Here is an 18722-nt window from a genome sequence, read left to right on the forward strand (position 1 = left end):
CGTTGTCTTCTGGCAGACAATCAATCCTGTATTGCAGTATTGTCCCAATTGAAACGAAGTAAAAAAATAAACGTTCTTTCGTTCTTGCCAACCGGAAAGTTAAACGAAGCCGGCGTCTCATTCTAGGTTTTGAGGCGATCAAAAACAGCATTTTACATCCACCTTTCATAAAGAATACTTTGTTACCTTGGCCAAAAAGCTTTTCTTTTTTTAACCAAAAACTGAGTTTCACTCATTGCAGTTGAATCAACAGCAGTTATTAGTGTCAAGCTCAGACGCACATATGAATTTCGTCCTTCAGATATTTTTTTGCTTTTGATTCAAAATCATTTTCAAGCCAACTTAATGCAAGTAACTCATAAAAAAACAATCAGAAGCAAGTAGTTTTGCTGTCAATCAGGAATCCTCTTGCCAAGTGCTCACGTGTCAATCAAGCGAATGGATGAAAACATTTATATTTGGCCACAACACCGAGGAAGCCCGCTTACGATTTCTTCGGGCCATGGATGTCACGACGGCACGCTATTCTTGTCACGCTGTGCTAACGGCATTTAACTTGAGCGAGTTTCAGTCCTGTTGTGACTTTATAATGCGTGGAGGGAAACTAGTAAACAATTTACATGTAAATAATAAAATGATGTTTTGGGCTTCCTAAGGAATAAATATATTTGTTTTCTAGAGTCAGCCACTGACATCAGTATTGCTAAAAAGTCTAAAAAAACGTTCAGGCCATATAACACATATATTATATCGCAGGATAATTGTTAAGTATTTATAGGCTCGCTTCCTTAAATAATTGACACCAACAAATGCCTCTCTTCTCCGCAGAGGCCTCTTTCGTACGGGCTGGGAAATGGGGAGAGGCGAAAAGTAAGCGCGCGGAGAGAGTGTTTTCGCCTTCCCAAACATCGTCATAACATTAGAGTAAAAACTATTTTTGTTGGTGTTATTGTGGCAATGGATGACAGAGCCTCTGCGGAGCCCAACTGGGACGGATTATTTAAAAAGCCCGCGAACAACAGCGGTTCCCGCTTATGAGAAGTGAGTACGTTGTGTAACAAGTCGTGGAGGCAATCGCCGATACTTTTCGAGGTGGTTGAAAGCTCCCGCCCGTTAAAAGGTGACCAAAGGTCATGGCTGGTGTAGAGGGAAGGCAAAGGGACAAGATTCTACGGGATGCAGTTCGTCAAAACCTAGATAAATGGATCCAGAAATTAGATTGCTCCGGGGATGTTGAAAAAAAGCTGGCATTCAAAATGAGGTTTGTAGAAAAACTTCGTGAGTCACCGGTGGCAGTGGAGACGGCAACAGCGAACGAACAACATTACGAGGTACCCACGGACTTCTTCAGGACGGTGAGGTTTTGTTATAATCTTCAGTGTTTAAGGTTAAGGTTAGGCATGTAACCTTTGGACACCCGCAGAAGTAAAATGAAGTCAGAGAAGGATGCATGCACTTTTCTGTTGTCACGAGCGTGGGACAAACAAAAAACCTGAGTCCCGCGGACGAGAATCTATAAAAGCCTTCCGTTCACCCGTCAGATTCTAAAATGAAGTACTAGTGTAGTACAAAAATGACTTCGCGAAAGTAAGGATAATTTCGATTAACGAAAAAACTCGATATTTGGTACGATTCTAATCAATATAGCAATATCAGGCTTAACCGATTCGAAAGAAATTTTGCATGTGTCCCGGTGTCACAGCGTGCTTTTTTTTGGACCCCCCGCGGATATAGACCTCTTCATCAAACCCTTATCACATTCAATGAAATATTGAAATTTTGGGGTCACTTATTGTCAAGTAACTATTGATCACTCCACACCGATAATTTGTTTCAAGTGTAGAGCCAACTAGACAAAAACGCTCTATTAACAAATTCGGCAAGATTTCCGCACAGCCCCATACATTATTATGCATACAGTTCTTTGTTTATTGAAAACAATAGCCAGAACAATAGAGAGCCTTTGAGACAAAAGTTCTTTGTTTCTTTGTTCTACTATTTTTCCAATTTTTTCCAAAATAGTTTTAGACTTTGAAAAATTTAGCGATTTTTTAGCGATTTCGCTTCAAAAACAGGTAAAATAATTTAAGGCTTAGAAAAAATAACCGAAATTTTTGAATTTTTGCGTTAAAACCAAGGAAAATTGAAAACAAGTGATAAATTTTGCGCACTTTCATCTTGTTTGAAAATTAAAGACGAGCATATAACTTGTAGAAAAATCACGATTTAGGCCTTGGGGTTAGCTTTAAAATGTTGTTAGGTACAGCGAGTAGTGTAAATCAGAAAAAGATAATATCGAGCGTACTAAATTCACTGAATTATTATTTTTCGTGTCGTTTTTACCTCGCGTTTTCCCTTGAATTCTTCTTGTCTAAATGCTGTTCTCCGACTTCGCCTCCATTTGTTGCGGCGTATTTTGTTGCTCTTCCCTAAGAAATGGCAGAGAAATCGCGAACAGTATCAGCCACGGCATAAAGTTCGTCTTATTCTGGTCGTTTTTCCTCCGTACATATGCATCGTTACATAGATGGCGTGAGCAGGTCGATTCCCTGAACCACTGTTACATGTACTGTTTGCTACGCGCGTTCATGATACGCAGCACTTGAAAAGCGCGTTCAAAGTCAACAACGACATCGCCACTGGACCAGGACAAGTAGAAGACGTCGAAGATGTCAGCAATTTAACTGGTAAAAGGACTTCGATAACACATTACAGGGACGAGGGTTTCGAAGCAAACGCCGTTGAATAAACAAGTGAAACTGGGACGTTCTCTGTTTTTATGTCTTAGGAAGAAATAAAATTTATTTATCAAGGGGCAATTCTCAACTGAACCTTGTAGCGTAGTGGTATAGGTGCTGTACTTGTAAGCCAGAGGTAAGCAAAAAAAAAGAAAAAAAGAAGATGAGGGAAGCCTGGGTATAGAAACGTGGCGGGGAGGGACGGATAAGGAAGGAAGAACGGAGCAGGGGGAGGGAGGAAAAGAGAAAAGGAACGCACGAGATGAAATACTCTTTTATTTGCGTAGTAAGTAGTAATTATTAATGTATATATTCAAAACCTTCGGGAGTTGGCCATTGTCTAAAAAGACAATAGAGCGCATGCATAATTAATTATTCTGCATGCATAATAAATGTATGGGGCTGTGTGGAAATTTTTCCACAAATTCTCTTGTAACAACTTATTTTAACTTATTTTTGGTGCTTTGGGGCCATCCCAATACAGTGGAACCCCGATATAACCGTCCTCGATAAAACAATATTCGCCGTATTACGATGAATATTCTATGTCCCGGCAAACGTTACTAACAGTAAAATGTATGGTACAGAACCCTGATATAACGATCTTCAATATAATGATATTCCCGATATAACGATGAGAATTTAGCGCACCAAGCGTAAAACCTTCCCCGATATAACGATATTATCAGTACACAGTCACAATTTTAGCAAAATATTGTATTAAAAACAATAATACAACAGTAATTGAAAACAACGTTATACAATGATATCAGAAAATGAAACTGTATTCTAAGCCTCTTTATCCAGTAAAAAAGTATGTTAGGTTTACCCCGAAAGTGGAACCCCTATAAGTTGGGTTTTTTTTTGGGCCGTCTTTTTGGGTATAACAATATTTTCGGTTATTTTATGGCCTTATCGTTATATTGAGAGTTTCGATATAACAATTCTTCGATATAACGATATATTTTTACTGCTCCTGTGGCATAGCGTTATATCAGGGTTGCACTGTAAAATGTTTCTTTCCCCGTCTCTTGTGATATTGGGTCGTCGGGCAAAAAAAAAAGAATGAACATTTTAAGGGGTCTGAGTCCACTTAAGAAGCCAGGAGATGCAAAACCGAAAGATTTTGTTTCAGTCGATCTCGCTGAGAATGTTGGAACAATCGTTAATGTCCTTGGCGCGAAACAGCCTTTGAAAAACTTAGTATCAATGTTAATTAAAGACAAGGACATCACATCATACCAATTGTTGTTAATAAAACAAGACTGTGTGCTTGTAAATTAAAGTACTTGCCTCTGACTAGTGAATCTGGAATTTTTTTTTTTTTTACATTTCAAAAAAAAAATGGGTCGGTCGGGCGATAGGAATCGAAACATTTTATTGGGATGGCCTGGGTATTGTCGAAAATTTTTAATACAAGGTAATGACAGCCTGTCAAGAACACAACAGTACATATGATTTTACGCTTTGGCATTGTAAACACGTTCCTTCTCCTAGTTTCACACCAAGTATTTACAACCAAGCGATTACGTAATTACACATGAGGCAAGTTCCTAAGCTTATTCTACAAACAAAAGAGAGTGCCTAAGTAAAAACTGCTCTTTGCTTTATTGGCAATACAAAAAATAGGGCCCCAATGGGTCCATGTGTTTTGCTGCTAGAGCAAAGTCTTAGGGAACATGTTGATGAAAGACAAGTGAGTCGAGATTGAAATCCAACGTCTTTTATTGTCTGTCACTTGTGTGCAGGTTAATAATTGCACTATATTGTAGTCACTTTGTGTTAATTCAATCCTGATAATTTTACTGATCAATGTTATGTTGAAATCAAAGACAGCAAACATAATTTAATTACTAGTAAGTTAACGTAATGTCTGACATGATTGTCTCTTTGATAAAAAACAGTAACTCTTAACATTATAAAAAAATCTCAATGAACTCAATGTGATTCTTTTAGTGGCGTTATCTCACTGGTTACCGTTAGTTGTATTTGGAATCATTGTCACAATGGTAGCGTTTTAACAACAACGAAAAAGACAGAATCTATTGACCTTATAAGAACTCAATGTGATATATTTATTAGTGACAAGACAGTGGTTCTTTAACCACTTTCACCCAAATTAAACACTGGAACAACTAACTCTTAACAAACTTGTTGTGTCACCCTGAGTTAAATATGCAAAATTCAGAAATTATAAATAATCGCACGCGCACCGGCGTACAACAACAGAAAGACGGCGTTGAACGTAACGCAAAGTTCATTTTGAAAGTGAAAGTTTACAAATAATTATTATCATTCGTCAGTCATCCCTTCCACAGGCGGCCCAAGCTCACAATTAGAGGAGTTAAAATATTTAAGACGGATTCCGCTGAAAGTTCGAGCAATGAGTGCGAAAATTAAGTACCAAAAATCTACTCATTGCACGGCAACATTTTGTATACTATTTAAAAGATCTCATCGAAATTCATTTGTCTTAGTGACCCCGCAATATAATTCTAAAGCATTCTCGAGAAAATTAAAGTCAAACCTCGAAAAAATGTATAAAACACGCGCCATTTTGTTTTGAACTGGCGCGAAACGTCCGTTTTAACTGAAATAAAGACAACTTCAAATCCATTTTTCTCTCGCGGGGTCAGCTTGAGTGCTAAATTTTTGGCAGGTTTTTTTAGCTGTACTAAAAATTTGCCATGATAAGATTTTTGTACTTTATTTTTCCTGTATTGCTCGAAATTTCACTATTAACAAACTTTTACACGTGACCTCGACGGCAGATATGGAGGTTTTTACAACGATAAAGTTGAATAGCTGATTTAAGCTAAATATAAGAGATTTTGACAATAAAATCAACTTACCTCAATGCCCTGTCGTTATTCTTTTTATCTTGGTTCTCAGGCCGACCAGGCGTAAGCGAGTATGCAATTTTGTTTCCACTGCCAAAAATTGCATAACTCGCTTAACGCCTCGGACGCTGAGAAAAGATAACAACAGACAAAGAAGCAGAGTAATTATTTATTTAAATCTCATTATATTAGTATAAATTACGTATTCTCCATACAAAACTTATAAATGAGAAGTGTCACAACACCTCATAGCTCCGTCAATCGTCGTAGGTTAAAAAATTTTTTAACCTTTATTCGCTTGTCCTCGCAGTGACATAAGAGGAAGGTCCGAAGTTCTTTTTTAAGTTTTAAAATTTAATTGAGGAGAGGAGCGTAGCCGGATCAGTGGCTCGCTGGACATCAATTTTTTTCACGGCTTTATTAATCTTCACAAAATAACATGTGGCGCCAGCGCGTCAGTCAAAAATTCATTTTTCAAAAAACTTTCCCTTTCCAGCTATTTTAGCGGGGCTTATACTATAGTACCTACCTGTCAGTCGTAGAAAAGCTGAAATTTAAGGATGAACTGTTTATTAAATGAAGACCGTATTATTTTTTAATAACTAGTATTTTTTAATAACTAGTAAACAAACTGGTCGCCACGCATTTAAACACGAACTGACGAATGTTGCATCTGATGCAGTGAATCTGGTGAATGAGAACTTCCTTTAATATTTCTTTGTTTTCGACGGTGTGAACCACTGAATAAGTTTCTTTCCCATTATGATGTTACTAGTATTAATTCGTTTCTAGCTGTCTTTTATATAGCTCGAATACAGCTACAATTAGCGGTGCAGTACCAGCATGGTATATTCCTTTCCAGCTGTCTTTGCGTGACAAGTTACACGTTCATACATTTTATTTTAAAATATGAAGTTCAGAGTTAATACAGTACTAGTATGCTGTAGACAGTGTAGACAAGGTGAGGGTAAGTTTATTTTCAAAGCGAAAGTTTACAAACTGTGCACTAACCGGTCCTTTGGAGAAAATATTTATGACCTTCGGCGAGGTTCCAAGTCTTCGCTCTTTTCGTAAATGATGAAAACTGCAGAATAATTTTCTCATAAAACTGGAGTGGTCGCGCCACAGTTTGTTTTCTTTCCCAATGCGATATACTTTTAAATCGGTTTTCTGTTTTCCAACGTGTCCAACGTGGTTTGCGTTCGAATACTTTGGCCCGTAACTTCGAATGCGATCAGCGCTACGGTTCATTGGTTTCGATTTTGTTTGTTCATGGATTTGATTGACATCGGTAGTTCAGATTTCTCCTCTGTTACGGCACTTACACCTTACGGCACTTACCACCTTACGGCACAAACTTCAGCTCTCAATGTGTTTTGCTTGCAGCCATTGCGGCTGCAGCAAAACACAAAAACTGCTTACCGGTAATTCAGAAACTCCTAAGAAAGAATCTATTGCTGGTTTTCACTGGACATCAAGCAATCAAAAAATAAATTTGAAACCATACAACTACAGAAGCTATGAATTTCAAATATTATAGATGATAAATAGATAAACAATTTCTCCAAGTTTCGGGTCTGTGCAGTGTACCGTTCGCGAGTTATTTTCCGAACCTTTCCACGCAAATTTATAAAGCTTAGTATGGAGATTCCATAACTGTGTCCTTCCGAGGGACACAGTAATGGCAGCCATGATGTCAGAGAAACCATCTGGAACTCAGTTCTGTTTACAACAGTGGCTATCCTTGGCTAGTAGACTTTCACATAAACACCACTTATTATATTTGAAACGTTCATTCTGCACAAAATGTAGCCTGCGTAAATGGCGGTATTTTTGGGTTTTTAAGTGCCCAACAGCAAGCGGCGAAGCCGCGACAACGAGCGGCGCAGCCGCGAGTGGCTTGGGGAGGAGAAGCTGAAATACCGCCTGCCCGGATGGGCTGCCTTTTTGGCTTCCGCCCCCTTATTTGCATTTTGACAAACTGTTGACAGGTTCTGGGGCTTGGAATAACCCAGACGATCTATTTTGACAGTCACGTCCACGATAAACTCCGTTTCATAACGACAGTCGACGAACACTACAAGTCGGACTCTTCATTCGGCAAAAATCTACTGAGGAAAAAGTACATCTTTCGAAACTAACAGGGCTTCGACAGGAGCGCTCAATATATCTGTGAGAAAAAAGCTTTACAAAGTAATGTCACCTGGCAATGTCACGCAACAAGTCCGACAGAAATGAACCGCTTCCAACTGGTCACATTAACGAAAAAATAAGCAGATTATCTTGTTGAATACTGCTTTCTAAATATCTAATCGAGCGAAGGGGTGTCACAGATTTTCTTAACAATACAATACGACCAAAGCGTTATGTCGTTATGTTTATTTTTTTATTTTTTTATTTTTTTTTTTTAATTCATTTATTCAAACAATGTAATACAAAATGAAAAGAAAGTTACATGCAAAAGGGAAACCAGAAAAAAAAAATTAAACTAATAATAACACACTGTTTACATGTATAACTAGTGGGGATACATATGAAACAAAAGCCGTCAGTAGTGACCACTGATGATTAACAGGAAACTAATACTACTTTCTTAAATAAAAAGAAATTACAGCAAGGTTTACAGGCTAGGTCAAGATAAAAGTAACAGTTGAAAAGAATGGGACGTTAATTACAATTTGACTTTACATTTAAGTTTTCTGACGGATATTGATTATTCAGTACATGTTAACAGACACACTGGAAAGACGTTAAGGAGGAGCGCATTTTTCTATTTTCCATTGCAGCAACATTTTTCTTCTGAACTCTTGAAGATGGGGTTTTCTTTCAAGCCTTTTACAGTTATATAAATACTGTTTAAGGTAAATGATGAACAGGTGTAATCTGTGTTTTGTTGGGGGATCAGATACCTGATATGCGGCAGTAGCGGTAATATCATTGAAAGTTATCTGTTTACTCGAAAAAAAGAAAGCAGAGCTATGAGCTTGATTAAACCAAGCAAAAGCGTCCGACCAAAAGGATGTTGTAATGTTACAATCTAAAAAAGCGTGTTCAATCGAATCGGGATTTTGACAAAAAATGCATGTTGCGTTATCGGCTAGACCATAGTTTTTAAGTTCTTTCTTTGTAACGATTATTCTATGTAGTAGTTTGAAGGAAAACTGCCTTAGCTTGTTATCTCGTGAAGATCTATAGATGAAGGAAAATTTGTTCTTCCATTCAGAAAAGTCTTCAGGGAACTTATCTTTCCATTTTTTGATACCGGTAGGTACAATGTTGCAGTTTTCATTGAAGAGTTTATAGTAGTGTTTGCAGCGCATGTTTGCTAAATCTAAAGTTATTTCCGACCCAGCTGGAGAAAGAGCTATGATGGTCGAATACAGACTATCTGCGGACGGCTTATAGTCTTTAGCTTTCTTTTTTAAATTTGAAGGAATTGCTGCAATTAACTGAAAGTAGTGTAAATAGTTTGTCTTAATCTGAAATTTATTTTGAAATTCGCTTAAAGACAGGAAGTTTCCGCTTGAGTCTAAGAGGTCTTGTACAAAGTAAATCCCTTGGTCAAACCAGGTTTTCCAAAATAAAGGTTTATTTTCTATAGTTATAGTCTCGTTATTCCAAAGTATATATTCGCCATACGGGAAAAGGCCTTTACCTTGTTTTAATTCCTGAAAGTAAAACAGAAGTTCTCTGTAAAAGAGAGGCATTTTTTTGTCTATGGAGACAGGATTAAAATTACACCGGAGAAGAAATGACAAACCCCCATATTGTGAAAGGTAGTGATTTGGGATTGCTTTCCATACATCTTCAGAGTTACTCAATAGTCTGCTAATCCAGGCCAGGCGTAAAGATTTAACAACAGTTTCAAAGTTGACAAAATTTACACCTCCATGCTTAAGCGGTTGGTACATGACAGCTCTCTTGATTTTATCTTTTTTGTTGTTCCACAAAAAAGAGAATAACTGAGATTGAACCATTTTGATGACGTTCCCTGGGACAGAAAGCATAGATGCTGCATATATAAGTTGAGATACACCTAGCGATTTAGCTAGAAGCGACTTTCCATAAAGGGTAAGATCTCTTGATAGCCACAAGTTCAATTTGGTTTTCATTTTCCGGATTTTTGCGAAAAAATTAGCTTCGATGTTCTTTCCTTGATTGTACGATAAAAAGGCTCCGAGAACTTTAATCGGATCCTTGGTAGTTCTAAAATCAAGAATCTTTAAGTTACTTTGTTTCATAGATCCTAGCCACATTGCTTGAGTTTTCTTTTTTATTTAATTTAAGTCCAGAGAGGGACCCGAACCAATTTAAAATTTGTAAGCAAGACTTAAGAGAAGTCGTATTGTCGGCAATAATAGTTGTGTCATCCGCAAACTGTGAAATTTTTGCAACCGTATTATTTGGAAGTAGTATGCCTGTGCAAGTTGGGTCTTGACGGATCTTTAAACCTAGTAACTCAACCGCAAGAATAAAAAGAAAAGGACTAAGAGGACAGCCCTGTCTTACCCCCCTAGATATTTCAAAGTAATTTGTCACCCCCCTGAGGTTTTTTCGTTATGTTTATACTTTAGTCTGAGTCGCACCAGGAGTGGCACCAAGTTAAATAAACTGCAATGCGGTAATTAGCAAAATGGCCATCGCATCTTTTTCACAAAACAGATTCTGGCAATTGTTTGCAGCCGCTTCATGCTCTTGCTTCAAACAATTTCTCCATCTTCGCGTAAAATATTCAAACTCGATAAGGCCAACAATAACGCTTAATGTGCTATGTTGATTCGCTTGATTTGCTTTAATTGTACGCGGCAAAGATCTGCCGGCCTTTGGAGCGCTCCCTTGGGAGATTACGGAGACATTTGATTGACGTGCTTAGCATTCCCATCCAATCAGAATGCTCCGTACGCCAGCGTACGGGCTTCTCAGAAAAGCAGCCCATCCGGGCAGGCGGTATTTCAGCTTCTCCTCCCCAAGCCACTCGCGGCTGCGCCGCTCGTTGTCGCGGCCTCGCCGCTTACTGTTAGGCACTTAAACAATACCACTTAAAAACCCAACAATACCGCCAGCTACGCAGGCTACACAAAATGGAAAGGAAAGGCCTTTTTTCAAACAAAACAGCTATGTCACGGCACTCAGCTTGATGTCACATACGACGGAGAACTAAAATATTCAAAATGCTTTGTTTTAAAAACGAATGACACTATCGATCTGGAAATTTGCAAAAATATATATTTTTTGTTAATCTTTCGCCTAATGACAACAAAAATTTAGCAGGCCTAGTGAATTTTGATTTCAGAATTTTATGACGTAACATGAAAACCAAGAATTGTGCAAATTAGTAAAAACAAAAAGAAAACAAAAGTAGGAATGTCAACGCTAAAGGGACTTGCTAGTTGAACTTGTTTTTCTTTCAGACGTATACAACAAACTAACAAAACGCAATTTGATTCTGCACTTTCAGCTTGGGTCAACAAAAATCACACTTGATTGTTGTTTGGAAAATGTTGCAACAAGATGTTGAGAATCACTTAATTGCAATGCGCATGCTATAAATTTAAAACATACTTTGGTATATACCGGCGCGTATGTCGTTTATCTCATCTTTTTAAAGTCCATGAAATATTCGCATTGACATTAAAACAGCTATGCTTTTTTCGTTGATGAAGTGTAGGACAGTAAAGTATGATTACTTTTGTTAGGGTGTCCAAATTCGTGAAGGGGGTTGAAATCCGCTAGCGAATATGGACTCCCTTGGGTCCATTTCCGCTAGCAGATTTGGACTGGGGGTCTATACATTGTATCTGCTATTGGATTTGGACCGGGGGGTCCAAAACTGCTAGGACACCAGTACCCCAGCTGGCTGCAGAATAGGTGGATGCCACCACCCCCCTAAGGTTTTTTCGTTATTTTGAAAAGGGGATTACTCTATGATGCTGAAACTTTTCGGTAGCTGTCATTCATCCCTTGCAGAAATTTTGATATATCAAGGTGTACATGATTTTTGATGTTGCCATGGCAACATAATTACTACAAGCACGCTTGGCCAAAAATTGTCATTTTGGGTTTTTTTATTTCTTCCAATGGTCTTAGCTTGGAGGGTTGAATTAGCATTATTCTGGCCTGATTTTGTATCAATTTTTTTTCTGACTTTCTGAAAAATAGGGAAATCCAAGATGGTAGATCCAAAGGGCAACTTTTATGATGTCATATGACGTCACAGCCAACACAAAATATACCCAAAGCAAGTGCTAGGATTTCATGCTAACGATCATTTCCAGTACTGTGTTGTTACCATGTTCATAAAAACACTGAACCGAAAAACAGTTACCGGTACTCTAAAATTCATACATGAATGAGGTTTTTCCCACTCTAATTCCCAACCAGTAGAGTAATTCTTTGGTATTAATGCAAGGACAGTTACGCTAATTGTTTTTACACAACCATGAATTTTCATGGAACCAAACATAAAAATGGTTACCCATGATATCTGGGCATGGAACCGAAAAATTGTCTTCCATGGGATTTTGAATCCTAGAGCTTGCAAGGGAAACAGTTAATTTTGTTTTTTTGAGAATCTATTTTTCCAAATTTTATCATTGATTGGTTCACTGTTGATTTCCATAAACATGTTAAATATATACAGAGTTATGGGTAAGAAAAAACAAATCTTGTTAATAGGTACTTGGAAAAAGACTCAAGTACAGCAGCTGCTACTGGCCAGAAAATGTCACAACCCTGGAGGAAGGTGAGTGGAGTCTAGTGACTAGTATATTACTTTAGTGTGTAACATCAGAGCATTTTGAATATACAACAGCCATTTCAGGCCTGAAGTAAATATGTACTAACTTGGCTGTAGGAGGCCGCTGTAGGATATGTTTGTTTACATAAACAATGTATGCAAACTTGAGAAGAGTTCTTTTTTTTTTTTTGTCTTGAGTCAAGCTGAGCTGTAAGTACATCAGTGTTGACTCCAAATTTTAGTATAAGTGACAGTTGCTTGCTTTTAAGATGTGTCTATTTCCCAACAGGGTCTGTGTTTACTAGCCAGGGTTTCTTAACTGAAGTAAAGTACTGCCTGGTCAACTCTGTATGTCCAATTTTTTGAAGATGACTGTAATTTTGGTGTTCACATTGCTGTAAAAAGTTCTTCAAATGATTTCTTAGTTTTCATTAAAGCCAAATGAAAAAGGTCACAAGAAAATATTGCCTTTCTGAATCCACCGATCTACAAAAAAACATGTAGTTGAAATAATTTACAAAAGTACACTACTTAGTTAGCTGTTCAAAACCTTGGTTTTAATTCAATTGCCCAGTGAGTAATAATATTGTTATAATTTATGTGACATTGTCCACAAACATTGGGGTTTTATAGAGTGATTTCCAAAGCATGCAGTCGAGGATTAAGACAAGTCAAATACAAGACTTTTACCTGTGCACTTATTTGGTATCACATTGCCTTCAATCTGCATTTGAGCTGCAAATAACTTTCAATAAAATTATTTAGTTTATACACACTCAGTGATCTTGGCTGTTTAAGCAATCCGATTAACAATTATTTACAGAATTGAAGATGATTTACTAATTTTGCCAAGTTTGAAGATTCTGTAAACTGTTTCAGGCATTGTTAGTGCCGCTTGGGTAGTCGCTTGTACTTTTTCCACATGTGTATTGAGAGGTCAATTAGATCAACTTTGAATGGTTTCCTTGGGATTCCTTGTTGTTGACATTACTTCATGTGTACACTGTATACACTAAAACAATATATTGTTCTTTTGAAGCCAAGAGCTCTGCGCCATTGCGCATGTCAATCTTGCAAACAAGACTGAAAGTTTTTTACTTTTTAATTAATAGCAGAAGACACTATGCTCAAGCTAGTATGTCAAAGGGCTAAAGTAGAAGATGGACACTCAATCATGGTATGGACCGTTCTACATGACATAACACAATAACAGTCAAGCCACAGCACATCCCGTAATGCATCTTATTACACCACAACAGTTATCTGACAACATACCACAGTCATGCTTAAATTAAACTGTAGCTCGCAAATTATGGAGGCTAATACAGAGGAATGTTTATGACTTCCACCACAATAGCCTCCATTGCAAGCTAATTCCAGTCCAATCCCAAGTTTGGGCTTTTTACTGGTAGTGGTCATTGTTGTAGTCGTTGGCATAATCATAGTGGCAGTGGTAGTGGTAGTAGTAATGGTAATACCGGTAATAGTAGTTGTAGAGTGTAAACTAGGTAAGTGTAGGACAGGTTGTCTGACTGACAAGGTTTTTACAAACCTGTCTTCAGTGCTCTGCACAACACTAACGTGTGATCCCAAACAAATCTGCAAGCAGCTGTTCTTCAGAGAAAGCTATTATTGTTTGTTGTTATTCAGGACCTGGGTTGTGGTTGGGGAAGTCTGGCACTATGGCTGTGTGAGCATTACGAGAACTGCACAGTGACTGCTGTATCAAACTCCAACACTCAGCGTGAGTGGATTGAATCTGAAGCTCAGAGGAGAGGTTTCAGTACCAGGATGATGTGCATCACAGCAGATGCTAATGTATTCAATACTTCCTTGAGATTTGACCGAATTATTTCCACTGAAATGTTTGAGGTAAGAATTTTTGTTATTTGGTTTTAGCATCATTCCAATGTTAAGGAAACGTTTTCCTAAAATCAAAACAAAATTTGTTGACTTTAATTATCTTTAACATTTCAAAGGAGACAACACTTAGCTTGATATCATGTGAGAGCACTTTAAATAAATTTGCTGCAGGTGACATGTTATTTAGCATAATATTTTTCATCTGTTCTGCATTCTATCCACTTTTTTTGTCTCATAAAAAAACGTTAAAAAATTATATACATACATGGTAAATTAATTGTCATGAGGGGCGATATTACAGATAATGTTCCAGGGTTTTACAATTGTGTTGAAAAACGAAATTTGTGGTTTTACAGTAAGAAGGTTTTAGTACAAGGGTAGGGTTCTCAGAGCAAGACTGGACATGTGTGACAAAAGTAACATATCAATCAATATTTAGGTCGGTATTTCGGGAAATGCAATTGTGTAGTTGCAGTACCTGCAGTTATTCACTTTTTATTTGTGTCTCATCAGTTCCTTGGTTCTCTAGCATCAATTCGATGGAATTTACATGCTTGCCAAACAGTATAGAATACGTATAGAATTACCATTAACATACCGTAAAATTCCGGTTATAAGCCCTCCCGCTTATAAGCCCCCCCGTTATAGGCCCATCTACCTGGAAACAAAATAATACATCTGATGATAAGCCCTCCCGGATATAAGTCCCCCCCCCCCCCTCTGCCGGATGACAGTACTGAACAGGGCTAAATGTTGCTTTATTATGGGTTTTTAACTTAAAAACATTTTGATTAACACTTCCGTGGCTCGTTTCAAAATATTTTTTTATTCCGATTATAAGCCCTCCCGGATATAAGCCCCTCCGCTTATAAGCCCACCTAAAACCCCTTATGAAGTTGTATAAGTCCAGGGCTTACAATGTATAACCGGAATTTTACGGTATGCTGAAGAAAGTCGGAAGATATGGATGTTTATCATGCAATAATTTTTATAACAAGGCGAATTTCATAAAAATCGTACGAAGCATTAAGCATGTGGACGTTCTTTATCGGTTGGCAGTGATTTTAATTTTCAGATCAATGTGTCCTTTCAAGTTCGGGTTTTTTTCTATTCCAGTCACTCGTCAAATATGGCTTTGACTTTTATGTGGTACTTCCGCCTATATTCATCATTGGGAAGGATCTGCAAATGGCGTTTTTGCCTTATTGTATTTTCCAAGATTCATTTTCATGTCATTGTCGCATCCAAACATTCCAAAATGTCTAAGATAATAAGTCTTCAAACTAAATGAAGATCACACCGTCGAGGGTGCATTGGTTGCATTGTCAAGTCTCCTTCCCACCAAGAATATTCTAACTATACATACATAGATACATACATAAGCTTTATTTAAGTGTCAATGGTATTTAGCTAAAGAGCTAATTGGGGACACTAAAATAAATATACAAATTTAAAATATAAAAATACTAATATTATATAAATAGATATAAAAAATAAAAACACTAATATTATATACCTTATTCTCACTTAATTTCGCGATTTTTTCAATAATAAAGGGCAGGCGAAGTTTAAAATCGCGAACTGATAATATAAAAAATAATGAAATTCGATCTGTTTTATAATAGTTATTCTAACATATCTGAGCTTCATGTTTAGGCGTTTCTTGTTTAATTTTGTCCACTAGTTATCTCCCACTCTATCAGTCGCACTGTTCGAACTGTTCTCTGCCACCAAGTTCCTCAAAATCTCACTCTTGCAGTCGTAGATGAACCTATTAGGGATTTAGACCGTTGAATACCTTATGTTTTGTTACGCGTATATTGTTGTTTGCTGTTTTTACGATGACTTTCATATTAATTATGTTGTTACAGTTTCGAGGTCAAAGCTTCATATTGAAGAAAAGGTAAAAATCGCGAAATTTAATACACTCCAATTGCACCTTCCTCTCAAAATCGCGAAATTAAGTACTCGCGAAATATGGCTCTTGATTTTTCGCGAAATTTAGTAAGAATAAGGTAAATAGATATATAGATATAAAATATAAAAATACTAATATTATAAAAATAGATATATCGATATATAGTTAAAATGACACAGATATGTTTTTAAAATTCTAATAAGTTAAAAGTGATTACAAGATTACTAAAATTAGTTACATTATTATGTTGTGCCAAGCGTAGCATCTGCAATGTCCGTCCAACACATCAGTAATGTTACTGTCCCGAACTGCTTTTTTGAATTCAGCGGAACTTCAAAATGTGTTTTCGATGTGTGGTGTTGTTAGAAAAGATTTCTTTTTTTTTTATAATATTAGTATTTTTATATTTTATATCTATTTATCTATTTATACAGGGTTGGAAACTAAAATTTCGGAGCACTCGCCATCCGGGCGAGTGACCTTCAAATTGCACTCGCCCAGATCAATTTTTACTCGCCCAGTCTGCCCCCTCCCCCTACGAATAATAAAATATACAACTTCAATTTTTAATCACGTTTTGATACTCACTGTGCCACTTTGGTGGTCGAACGCAAAACAGACTGCAATCTATTTCTTCAATGTAAAATTGTCAAATATAGACCGTTTACTCCACAATAAAAACACAAGCACACTTACTTCAAAAGTTGAAACGCAGTTTTATTTGATATTTCCAAATTCTTGTTGTTTGCAAGCGAAATTGTACAGGAAAAGAGGTGAGGAATGGCCATATTGCTGCGTTTGGCGGCTCGGTGGATGAGCCAGTGAATTTTTGACCAGAGGTATTACTTTGTAGAAGTACGTCCGTCACGTAACATGCCCCAAACAGAAGCCATTTTTGTCTGTTTATGAACGCGAACACAGCTTTGTTTGAGATCTTAAAATGTTGGTAAGCTATCGGCTTGTGGACAGTGTAGATTTTTTTAAAGTGGGAAGTAAAAGTTTTGCTTATTCTGAATAATATATTCTGGATATGACAATCGTACTCGCCAAACGGGGCGAGTGATCCGTGATTTGTACTCGCCCGACAGTTTTCACACTCGCCTGGGCGAGCGGGCGAGCGCTAATTTCCAACCCTGTTATATAATATTAGTGTTTTTATATTTTATATCTATTTATATAATATTAGTATTTTTATATTTATTTTAGTGTCCCCAATTAGCTCTTTAGCTAAATACCATTGACACTTAAATAAAGTTTATGTATGTATGTATGTTTTAATAAGATATTTGAAGCAGTGACAAAAAAAAAGTGGAATAAGGTGGAAATTATTCTGGTACAACAATTTCTTATCAGAGTCTGAGAAAATGATATTTAAAGTTCACAAGCTATGGGCAAAAGCTTACATCTTTTAAGCGATTCAGTGGAATTCAGCGGAACTTCAAAATGTGTTTTCGATGTGTGGTGTTGTTAGAAAAGTTTTCTTTCGATAAGATATTTGAAGCAGTAACACAAAAGCTTGCAATCAGGTGTAAATAGTTTCATTGGTACATAATTTTGTCCAATAACTACTCGAAGTCCTGGCGGATTTCCTCTTAAGTAAGTACATCAGTATCCAACTATGTATTAAGTATTTCACGAGTAAGTAAAATCACCGCTCTAACACCTACATACGAGCCCGTACAGCTGCTAGCGGTATTGGGTTGTTATGAGATTAGGATACAGTAGAAGAAGAGACGTTACCACAAGTGAACCTTAACCAATTATTTTTCGCGAGAAACGAGGTGACAGTGATAACCTGAGTGGCAGTACGACATGAGACCATTGTTGAAAAAAAGTTGTAATCGTTATTAGTTGTATTAGAATTATATTTTTGATATGTTCTGTGTTGTGATATCACTCACTCTGTAAGCTAAAGTTTTTATTCAACTGGTTGATTTGTTGCAGCACATGAAGAACTATGAAGAGCTTATGTGTCGAGTGGCCAGTTGGTTGAAGCCGGCAGGGTACCTGTTTGTCCAGATTTTATGTCACCGCGAGTTTGCTTATAATTTTAATACCAAGAAGAACTCAGACACGGAGTGGATGGCACGACATTTCTTCAGTGGAGGCACAATGCCCTCTTCTGATCTACTGCTATATTTTCAGAAGGATCTGTGTATCAAGCAGCACTGGCAGATCAGTGGCAATCATTACGCCCGCACTTTGGAAGCGTGGCTTGTCAAGTTAGACCACCAACTAGCCACTGTGCGAGATATTTTCCGCAAAACCTATGGCAGTGATCAAGTTGATGAGCAAGTTTTTAATTGGCGCATGTTCTTTATTTATTGCGCCGAAGTGTTTTCCTTTAGGGGTGGTAACGAATGGATTGTCGCGCATTATCTTTTTCAAAACAAGATGACCAGTAGTTTGTAGACGCGAGATGCAAGCGGTAATGACATCAGGACGATTGGGATGAATAACTTCAAGAGTTGTTAATGTGTGTGCAATAAAAATGGAATTGTGATCGTCTGGGACATCTACTGTGTGTTTTACCAATTTTAATTATGGCGGGAGATGCTGAGGGAAGGGGAACTAGAAAGGGAGTTCTAATCTCCTGTATTTCTGCAGGCTTTGGAAATGAGCCAACA

General features: G+C 37.3%; 1 protein-coding gene across 2 annotated transcripts; it reads left to right on the forward strand.

Annotated features, from left to right (window-relative positions):
- The first annotated feature begins 1020 nt into the window (after positions 1 to 1020).
- Positions 1021 to 18598, forward strand: LOC144653129 (uncharacterized). 2 transcript variants are annotated; one of them, XM_078513050.1, is made up of 5 exons: positions 1021 to 1355; positions 12254 to 12320; positions 13430 to 13491; positions 13965 to 14186; positions 18040 to 18598. In XM_078513050.1, the coding sequence occupies exons 1-5, from the start codon at positions 1134 to 1136 to the stop codon at positions 18505 to 18507; spliced, it is 1041 nt and encodes a 346-aa protein (XP_078369176.1). In that variant the 5' UTR covers positions 1021 to 1133; the 3' UTR covers positions 18508 to 18598. The 2 variants fall into 2 exon arrangements, with proteins under 2 accessions (XP_078369176.1, XP_078369175.1); XM_078513049.1 differs by having other exon boundaries at positions 1043 to 1355; positions 13427 to 13491.
- Positions 18599 to 18722: the final 124 nt, after the last annotated feature.

This window comes from Oculina patagonica, chromosome 5 (genome assembly GCF_052425735.1).
Source record: "Oculina patagonica isolate OP01 chromosome 5, crgOcupat, whole genome shotgun sequence".
Taxonomy (NCBI): Eukaryota; Metazoa; Cnidaria; class Anthozoa; order Scleractinia; family Oculinidae; genus Oculina; species Oculina patagonica.